We start from the raw sequence: 10484 nt of genomic DNA, 5'->3' as shown, positions 1-10484 counted from the left end.
TCATCCTTGCCCTTACCTGAAAAGCATTTCATAAGAAATGGTGAGTATAAAAATATTCAGTAAGTGACCCACTACAGGACCTACTAGATGAATTTGTTAGCCTTCTTATTGAGACACAAGTAGACATCACGTATCATAGGCATAAACATAAGGGGCGAACTCGAAGTCACACTTTCATAGGTAGTGATCTCAAAGGAACACATATCATGACAGTCTAATGATCTCGAAGGAAAAAATATCATGGCAGTCTAGTGAACCTGAAGGAGCACATATCATAGCAATGATGGTGATCCCTTAGGGACACCAAAATAGTTATAAATGGTAAACCCGAGGGTTCACAAACATAAGATGTACACTATCCAATAGAAGTGCTAACAATCACCATCAGTTCAACATGCAACATACAACATCCAAATTTTTTTTATCAAACCATAAACATGTTATCATGATCTTAGTAGCATAATTTATAGGTTTCTAGAACACCCTCAATAGTCCATCCATTAGCAAAACATAGCAAATCATTCCATCATAATAATATCATGCTTTCATGTGTATACACAATCTTAATATCAACTTAGTTAGGGTGCCTGATTCAAGGGTGAACCAGTAGTAAACCACTTACCTGGAAACTTCCAGTAATCAAGCAAATTAGTCCATTTTGGCTTGGATTAATCTTGACCCAAATCCTAAATAAGAACCAAAATTGAATCCAACTATTAAGGCCTAATTCCCAATCTAAATTTACTTTAAACAATTACCAAAGTGTGGCTTATTCCAAATTTGCTTGAAAACTTCAAACCATATTTTCAAACAATGCAAAAACCATAATTAAGGGTCATAAACTCAATTTACAACACCACTGAATCAATCTAAATGAATTAGAAACCTTAAACTTTACCAAAAAGTCACTAGAAGCACTTGAACTTTGTTGAATAGCACACTAATGGCCTCTATCGAAACTTGAATCTACAACAAATATTATGGGTAAATTAATTCTGCACTCAACACTTAGTGGATAACAACAATTTGAAGCCAAACAATCCATGAATAGATTCAGAAACCTTTCAAAAGAACATCTAGAACCAGATTAAAACTCACCACTATCGGCAGATCTGCAACTACTGTGGGGTGAGCAGATCTGATCAACGGCACGGCGGGCCAAGCATATTCGATCGATTGGCGAGGCGAGCAGATATTTAAATATATATACTGTGATATATATTGGAGTTGATGCCCTAAATCTCGTGGGTCTTGTAGTTTGTAATTATAATGTACAAACGATTTATTTATTTAATAAAATCTGAGATATTTTATTTGACATTTAGTAACATTAACCCACAAAACCAATAAACTAGCATCCGAGGTTATCTTCTATAGCTTAAACATGTATGTAGAAATATATAAGTGGATCATGTTTAAGTGATAAGCTAAATGGTTTGTAGTAGATGGATAGGACTGGGTACCTTATCCTGGCGATACTATGAATATGACCTGCTTTGTAGATGTTACAATTGTTATGAAGTGCTACGAATGATCTGATCCTGATCATTCATGTAGAGACATGTGAGTAGAGGTGTTATATAGAAAGGGGTTTGTATAAAACTGAACCACGAAATGAATAGTCTCATTATATAATGTCGTTAATAATAAAGACTTACATTTCACCAGGATGACCATAGGTGACATGATCTGAATCCTAAGTGAGTTGTGAACCCTTGCCTTCCTTTGATTTGTATGAGTGAGAGTGACTAGATTGTCGACTCACTAAGCCTACTATTTTGGAGATTCGTCTGATTGGGGAATTAGGAAAATAACTACACAATACAGAATTCACTCCTTCTCTATGTCGGGGTAAGTAGATAGGTTACTCCACTAAGTGATTTCGGGGCTTGAATAATGTGGTGCCACACCCTCTCTTGGGCTGAGAGCTGTTTGGAAATAGTTGGACTATGACTTGTTGTTCATTAGAGGGATCAGTGATATTTAAGAAGTTAGATAGAACTACATGGGGAAAATAGTAATTTTGGCCCGGCTATACTTATGAGCAATTTGTGAAAGGTCATTGCACTGTTGATTGGTTATATCCAATGGACACAGAAATATATCTGTAGTGCGAATAGTGCAGCTGTCGGTCTTTAGTGGAGTGACTGATAGTTAATAGATGTTGAGTAATTTAATTAAAGGAGTGTAATTAATTATTCAAGTACCATTGGAGCTTTGATCTACAAGTACATAAGGTCATCTCTATAGCTCAATAGGGATTGTTGAGAATTAATTTTAGATTAATTTGAAAATTAATTATATGTGATATAATTAATATAATGTATTTTATTCATCATAATATAAAATTTTTGAGAGGAATTAAATATTTGAATATGATTCAAATAATAATTATATGGATAGGATTCATATAATTAAATTTGATGTATATTAAATGACATGAATGATTGAGAGAATTCAAACTATAAGTTATATGGTATTTGATATAATATAACAACTGTAGGTTATGTGTTATATTAGATATAACATATAATATAATATATACATTATAATTATATATTTTTAATTAAATTAAAATAGTTTTAATTTAATTTAAATTTAACTCCCCTGGTTTCTCTCTTTTGATGGAAGTAGGAGGTTATCGTGATTTCTCTCCCTAAAAGACACAGAGTGTTTGTGTTGCAATTGCTCTCTTCCAAGAAACGATCCAGAAGAAAAAAATTCTCTCAAATCCTTCCCTTCCCTCTCTTCCAAAATCATAGCAGAGCCCATACACTCCTGCTAATTCTCAACCCTATGGAGAATACAGAGAAAAATCTTATGGTGATTGCCATTTTGGTTTTTCTGTTCATGAATGCTCGTGGAGAGGCGATCGTGAAGAATTGGTTCTTGAAGGGTAAGTTACTTCTAGACTAATATTCTCCTTTAGATTCTGTGGAGTGCATAATTGTTGTTCTCTGTAATTTTGTATTATGTGAAAACTGAAATTGGGAACGATCCTAACTTCTGTATCGGACCTCATGGTCCTTCAGTAAAAATCGTTTATTTTATACGAACGATGATGATATTGTATTTAGATTTCTTGTTTTATGATATGTACACTTATATATATGTTCTATGTTGAACATTTCCAAATAAACTATAAGAATATATCACATAATATAAAAAATCAACATGAAAGATGAAATGAAAAATAAAATCATATTACATGTCATTTTCTATTTCCGAATGAAAATGAAAAAAATTTATATTAAATGCATTTTCTCTCTCTATTTGAAAATGAGAAAAAATCGTATTAGATACATTTTCTCTCTCCATAATAAATGTCTCACGGGCATCGAAAATAAGAGAAATAAATATAAAAAACGAACATAAATAAATAGAAAAAAGTATTTTTCTTTTCATAATAAATGTATTTCTCTCTCATCATTAATGACACTAAAATATGGAAGATATATATAAAAAACGAACATAAAAAATATTAAAAAAAAAGTAAAACTATCCAAAATAATACTAAAAACATTTTTGAAAAAAATTAAAATTTGAAGACAATTATGAAAATATATGGCCAAAAGTGACTTTTTATTTAAAAATCCCCAAAAGTCGTGTTGCTTGATCCAAACTCAAACAATGTGTTAAACCCCCAAATACTTGGGTTTTTCATTTTTTAGCATGGAGCAGACCATTAATGAAGGTGAAAGGAAAATTCTCAAAAATAACCTTTTTTAAGTTTTACCTTTTACCATTAGCATGTTTTTTAAAAATTCATTAAAATAGTTTTTTCTGGTACTTCTCGATATACATCTATCATCGAAATTTGTATACAAAATTAACTTTTTCAATTTATATCCAAACTATCGGTTCTTTTGGACTTTTTCGGTGCAATCTCGACCAAGATGAGAAACGAAATTCACACAATTTTATCAAATCTTTTTTATCTTTTCATTTTTAAATCACACCACCAAATATGATAGAATTTGAAGAAATTTGAAAAAACAATCGGTAAATCCATTTAAATAATCAGATTTGAATTCCGTAATTGGTAAGAAGATTTAGAAAAATTGCATAATACTTGAAAAAATTATGTGGATCTTCCCTTTAAATACTGTCAAATACAGGATAAGACTTTTTTCAAACGGATACCGCTTTCGACTTTCATGTCTTACCTTTTCCAATAAGTTCCATTCCAATGTATGTGCCAAAGTCACTGAATGGGTAAGTCGCCAACTATGAGAAATCCACCAATCCACATGTTTGTGAGTTGGAAATTCGAAGATTAGTGATCCCACCGATTTTGATGTTGGAGCTTTTCTAATTAAATAGATAGGACTCACTGGCACGCGAATCTCAGTAATCACTTGTTCTGATTCTACATTTGATCTGACGCGCTACGGAACCTCCACCGTGTCAGGGGACCAAGCAGGGACGGAGTAGTAAGGGCCCTTCTCACCTCCTACGAGTCATCTGACGGAAAAGACTTTCTGAATGGAGTAATTATCCTCGGGTTAAGATCCTCGTTTTCACAAGGTCATCCCTAGCGAAGCAGCTCTCCAAATAGGGAGAATGAGTTGTTCCATTTTTCGTTAACCCCGACACCATTCAAGGTCCCAAGCCTTCGTCATTGCTTAAATAGCCCCTTTTTAAGCGCAAAAGACGAAACGTCTTCTCATTTATTTTGAACGAGCTCACCCCATTGCCTTCTCTCTGATCAAACTTCTCAAAGAACTTCTTCTGCTCGACGATATATTTTTCAAATCCAAGACAGGAGAAGGACATCTGGAAGCTTTTGGCTTACTCCTCTTCTTGTTCTATTGATCAGAAGCATCCAGCCTTGATTCATGGGGCACGGAACCAACATGGTTGATAGCAATTGTACCCTGGCTCCCTGTAATACTAGTAATAGCAGCAGGAAATCGATCTTTTGAATTTGCTTTTAGCAATCGAGATGGCGAAGTCTTTGATCTTCGAGTCGATTCTCATCATGCCGTCCTTAACTTGTACCGAGAAGATCCAAAAGAATCGATATTTGAAAAAAATATTTTTTTTTATTCAAATCTTGATAATGATGTAAGCCAAGAAGGACATTTATCGAATTTTAAAGAAGAATGCTAATCGAAATGATGAAACTTAAAAATGGCAATTTCCCACCAAAAAAACAAGCCTTAAAATTTTGGAGCCGTCCCTCCAAAAGTCAAGCTATACATACATTAGAGTCAAGGTTTTGGTCATTTTCGTCGTTGGACAAGTTTCCAACTTTGTTCAAAATAAGTGGCCATAAAGATAACAGGAAATTTTCTCCCCCACCAATGATATTATAAAAAGTGGGCTCCAGCTTTATTTTTTTTATTTTTTATTTTTAAAAAAACTTACATTCCATAGTGAGTTGTGGTTCGCTTCAAACTTTGTAATCAAATCTTGGAATCTAATTGAAGAATGAAGGGTGTTCAATCCGATTGTAATTGAAAATTCCGTCGAACCCATAACTTTTACCATTATCATTACTAATATTGTTAATAAAAATTATGAATTTGCCACATTTATTGATACTTTTACTTTTATCGTTACTTTTATCGTTACTGTTACTGTTAGGTGTAACAGTCAAATATGACAGATTCATAAATCTATATAAAAGTGATCAAAGGCAATTCATTTGTGTTTGTGGCTTAGGCTTATTATGATTCATCTATCAACAAAATCTCATTCCTATTGCACCAAATTTCATTATAATTTGGTAAACGTGACCTTAGATTGAATTAAATTGAAATTAAATCCAAAATATAGGAATATTTACTAAAATTTATCCATTAAAATTTTGTTTACCAAAATTATCTTTACTCAACTATAATTATAGAGGTTGAAAGTTTGATCCTCATCTCGTGGTTGTTGTAATGAAAAAAAGTTTGGATTCAAAGATTTTTTTTTTCTTTTCAAAATGTTTACAAAATACATTTTTTTTAAATTATTTTCGAAAAAAATAGATACAAAATACTTATATGTTTGGTTACATTTTTTCAAATGTGTTTTAATATACAAATTTGTTTGATTTAACTCTAAACTCAAAAATACTTCTACAAATGCTAAACTATTCTTACAAAGACTGACCATTAGATACAATGAACTAATAATTTTATGGTTAATTTGTGAATTTGGTTCTTATGATTTGATAAAAGTTAAAATTTAATCCCTATGACTTATAATTACAATTTAGTCCATGTCATTTTATAAATCTCTCATAAATATTTTCTATGTTAGACATTATTTTTGAGTATTTTATCAAACTATAGGGATTATATTTTAGGTTTGCAGTAAAAAAATCGAGGTAGTTTGAATTACATTAATAAAAATCATATATATCAATATTAAAAAGTTAGAATATTCGTTAATATATCAGTCTATAATCTTTGTCCATAAATCAGTCTTATTAAGAACCTATAATCTTTGTCCATATATCAACATTAAACAAAAATTTATAAGCTCAAGGACGAAGCATAAAAAAAAATGAAAAAAAAAATGATAAGATAATTGAATGAGTTGTCTATCTCCAGAGTGGGTAATTTAGCTTAATTTAACAATTTAAATTCAAATCCTAATTTAAAGAAAAACATAATAATTAAAAAAAAAAAAACTGATAAGACTTATAAGCACAATATCAAATCTTCGTTTGCATGTAGATAATTTTACGTTATTGAAAACTTTAGAAAAAAAAAAGAAATAAATAAAAAATATTATTAATGTAAATATAATGAAACAGTATACATATACATTTAAATTTGTTTAAAAATCATAAGATGTTTATTTACTATTTAAATTTATTTTTAAAATTTTTTGTTTTTATGATTTTTTTCAAAAATATCTATTGATATCGACATTTTATCAATATTTTTGTCAACATCCATATTTTAAACTATACTAATAAGTGGTAAAGTAAATAAGTAAATAACACAAGATAACTGCTCAAAAGATCCATTTTAAAGACCCAAAATAGCGGAAGATCTAAATTTTGAAAAAAAAGTCAAATGACCCTTTGATGATGACATGATTACGTAAAATTACAACATTATCCTTGCTTCTTTTTTTTCTTCATATTTTTTCCTTTTTTTCCTTTTCCTTTTTCCTCTTCCTTTCTCCCAACTTTTTCTCCGACTTCTTCCATTGCATCTTCTTCTCCAACTTTCTCTCCGCCGTGTCTTCTTCTTCTCCAGCATGTTGAGTTCACACGAACAACTCCGAGGAGAGCGATTGTTGATGTCGAGCACCTGACAAGACTATGTGAAGAAAGGAAGAGTGAAACCGATGTGAGGAAAGGAAGAGTGAGCTAATGAAAAAGAGAAAAATGGGTCTTTCCCGCGTGTGAGCGAGAGCGAGACCCATGAGAAGGGAAAGAAAAATGGATCTTTTTCGCGTGCAAGCAAGATCACTTTTTCGCATGCGTGCGAGTATATTTTAGTAATTTCATTTCAAATTGACGTCAGCAAAGAGTCATTCGATATATATTTTTTCATTTTTTGTTTAATTATTGGGGTCATCCACCTCAAACCCAAATAACAAGCATATGATTGGTCCGATTCAAAAATTGAGAGAGAAAATGAAACTTGTCCCACTTTTGAAAGTGAGGTTTTTTTTTACTTTTATCACCTGGTATTAGTATTACTAAAAGTGAACCTTGCACATGCAGATTGTCCTCTTGCTCTCACCCCTCTCACTTTCTTAATCTCCTCTTTCTCTCTATCTGCTCTCTCCCTCGTGTCACTGATGTTGATGTTTTGATGGTCGAATGATTAAAGGGAAAATCATTAAGAAAAGGTAGAGGAACAGAAAATTAATAGTGATTTTGGATGTATTCAAGAGAAGAAAATTCTTACGGACTTTGGGATTGGGTCAAGTAAACCATTGTCTCAATGGTTTTAAGGCATCCATCAGGCATTGGTCTATAAATTGTTGTTGTTCCTTTTCATTCTTTGTAAAATTGTGTGTGGTTTATTCAGTTTGAGTCTGAGTCTGCTCCCAAAATGTTTGGTTTCAAAGACATGCCTCAGTCTGCATCTTCCCTGTTCACGGCCTATGCTTCCTTCGCCACCACAGCGATGATGCTCCGTTCAATGACCACTAATCTTCTTCCTCCTCAACTCATCTCCTTAATCTCCACCGTTTTCTTCTACTTTTTCCCTCCCAAATCCACTCTCATCACCACTCTCGTCATCGACAAGAAGTGCGACTTCTTAAACAACCAAGTCTATGAAGCCGCTGAAATTTACCTCCGTACCAAAATCAACCACTCAATGGACCGTCTCAAGGTCTCCAAAACCCCAAGGCAAAAAACCGTTGTTCTCTCCATGGAAAAGGGTCAAACAATTGTCGATCATTTTGAAGATATTCGACTCCAATGGGGATTCATCGCTACAAAGAAGCAAAAAAATAATGGATTCACCGAAGAGAACTGCCATTATGAGCTTCTGTTCGATAAGAAATTTATGGATAGAGTCGTTAATTTTTATTTTCCTTACATCTTACGGAGAGCCAAGGAGATTAAAGCGATGGATAATGTTGCTAAACTCTGTGGCTCTGGTTGTTCATATGATGACGAATCCGGTGGCCCAAATCGTCAAGGCAGGTGGGGATCTATCAGACTGGAACATCCCGCCACGTTTGATACTCTGGCGTTGGACCCTGATTTGAAGAAGATGATAATCGACGATTTGGATAGATTCGTGAAGAGGAAGGAATTTTATCGAAGGGTTGGGAAGGCTTGGAAAAGGGGTTATTTGTTGTATGGTCCTCCTGGTACAGGGAAATCAAGCTTGATCGCCGCCATGGCCAATTACCTCAAGTTTGATGTCTACGATTTGGATCTCTCGGATATCCACAGTAACCACAGTCTAAAGAGTTCATTACTTTCCACTACCAATCGCTCGATTCTGGTGATCGAAGATATAGACTGCAGCGTGAGTTTGCAGAATCGAAAAAGAGATGAGAGATTTGAGTCTAGAAGCGAGGTAGGGTTTTTTTTCTCCATCTTTCCCCCTTTCGATTATTGAATTGAAATTAAAAATTTCTACGATGATTTTTGCAGTTGACGCTGTCCGGAATGCTGAATTTCATAGATGGATTATGGTCGAGTTGCGGAGATGAGAGAATCATAATTTTCACGACGAATTTCAAGGAGCGATTGGACCCGGCGTTGTTGCGACCGGGTCGAATGGACGTTCACATAAACTTGGGTTACTGCACCTCAAAGGCGTTCAAGGTCTTGGCCACCAATTACCTGGGCAGCAAGGCCACTGGTCACCGGCTTTACGAAGAAATCGAAGGGCTAATCGATTGCGTCAACGTGACTCCGGCGGAAATTGCGGAAGAGCTAATGAAAAGCGACGACATTGACGTGGTGATAGAAGGTTTAGGCAAGTTTTTGAAGCTTAAGATAGAGCAACGGAAGGCGGCGAAGAAAAAAGCCGATGAGATTGTGGAAAAAGATAAAGCAGCGTCGTAGTTGGAGAAATTATTGGATAGCACCGCCGGAATGCCTTTGTCTTCTCCATAACTTTTAAATATGGATTCCACAAAATCAAAGTTTTTTCTTTAGTCTGATAATATAAAAAAGGCTTGTGAGTGGAATAATTTGAGAGAATCTTCTTTGTAATTGGATTCTTAAGTAGAATTTGACGTGATTGTAAAAGTTTTTTAAATTAGAAAAAAAATGCTCGTGTAATTTAATATTTGTTTTTAAAAAGATTCTAAAAGTAGTAGCAATATTTTAGAAAAGTAAAGATTTTTGGGATAAATGAGATGTGAAATATCATATTACCATTCAAGGAGAGAACCCAAGTTTTTTAGGGAAACTATTAAAAATAGGACAAAATTTGGACGTGTAAAGAGGCTTGGGATGGAATTTGAAATTAAAGTGTAATAGGACAAATGGGTATGTGCAATGTCATAATTACCCCTCAACAAGAAAAGAAGCTCAGCCATTTGATTACAACAGCGACTTCTTTCCTTAACGGCGAAGCATAGAACAAAGACTCTCAGTCACGACGACGGTCCACTACAAGGAAAAAACAAAACAAAACAAAAGCGTCCGCTTGATTTCATTTCGATATGCCCCATTAAATTCTCCCATTGGCAACCCACGGACCACAAGCGGATTTTCTTTGCTTTTGCAGCTCCTCTCTGCCCTCCACCCCAGGTGATCGCTTTTGGTGTTGGACTTTTAATCCAATATTTTACCCTTTTTTTTCTTCGCAGAGTTATTTGCCTTGGAAAATTTGTATAGATGACCCTATTTTGGGACCTACACGAGATCTGGATTCATTCTAAAAAATATATTTGAAATTTGATTTTCTACTTACGTCAGTCGTGTGTAAACGTACCGTTCTAATCCCAAAATGCGTGCGAGGCCAAATGCAACTCAAATTTCTCACTCTTACTCTTTTCTCTCCTTCTCAATTCATGTTGCTTGCTTTCATTTTTCCCTTGATTTTTCCCTTTCT

At 33.8% G+C, this 10484-nt stretch overlaps 1 protein-coding gene and 1 long non-coding RNA gene across 2 annotated transcripts; one reads left to right on the top strand and one right to left on the bottom strand.

The window, feature by feature from the left end:
* Positions 1 to 6951: 6951 nt before the first annotated feature.
* Positions 6952 to 8005, bottom strand: LOC120074046 (uncharacterized). The gene is made up of 2 exons (XR_016528417.1): positions 7867 to 8005; positions 6952 to 7265 (listed from the first exon to the last, which is right to left on the bottom strand). It is a non-coding gene; the product is annotated as an uncharacterized LOC120074046 (long non-coding RNA).
* LOC120074045 (AAA-ATPase At2g18193-like) lies at positions 7674 to 9759 on the top strand. Its single transcript, XM_039027025.2, has 2 exons — positions 7674 to 8993; positions 9071 to 9759. Exons 1-2 carry the CDS (start codon positions 8010 to 8012, stop codon positions 9485 to 9487), a joined length of 1401 nt encoding a protein of 466 aa, XP_038882953.1. The 5' UTR covers positions 7674 to 8009; the 3' UTR covers positions 9488 to 9759.
* Positions 9760 to 10484: the final 725 nt, after the last annotated feature.

The sequence above is a fragment of the Benincasa hispida genome, chromosome 3 (assembly GCF_027475165.1).
Source record: "Benincasa hispida cultivar pf3 chromosome 3, pf3_genome.v1.1, whole genome shotgun sequence".
Taxonomy (NCBI): Eukaryota; Viridiplantae; Streptophyta; class Magnoliopsida; order Cucurbitales; family Cucurbitaceae; genus Benincasa; species Benincasa hispida.
This window is presented reverse-complemented; position numbering and strand designations above follow the sequence as displayed.

What these genes read in the sequence shown, in the direction of transcription:
- LOC120074045 (XM_039027025.2), top strand. Translation starts at nt 8,010, where the DNA reads ATGTTTGGTTTCAAAGACATGCCTCAGTCTGCATCTTCCCTGTTCACG. An exon ending in GATTTGAGTCTAGAAGCGAG is followed by an intron (nt 8,994 to 9,070) that starts GTAGGGTTTTTT and finishes TGATTTTTGCAG; the next exon opens with TTGACGCTGTCCGGAATGCT.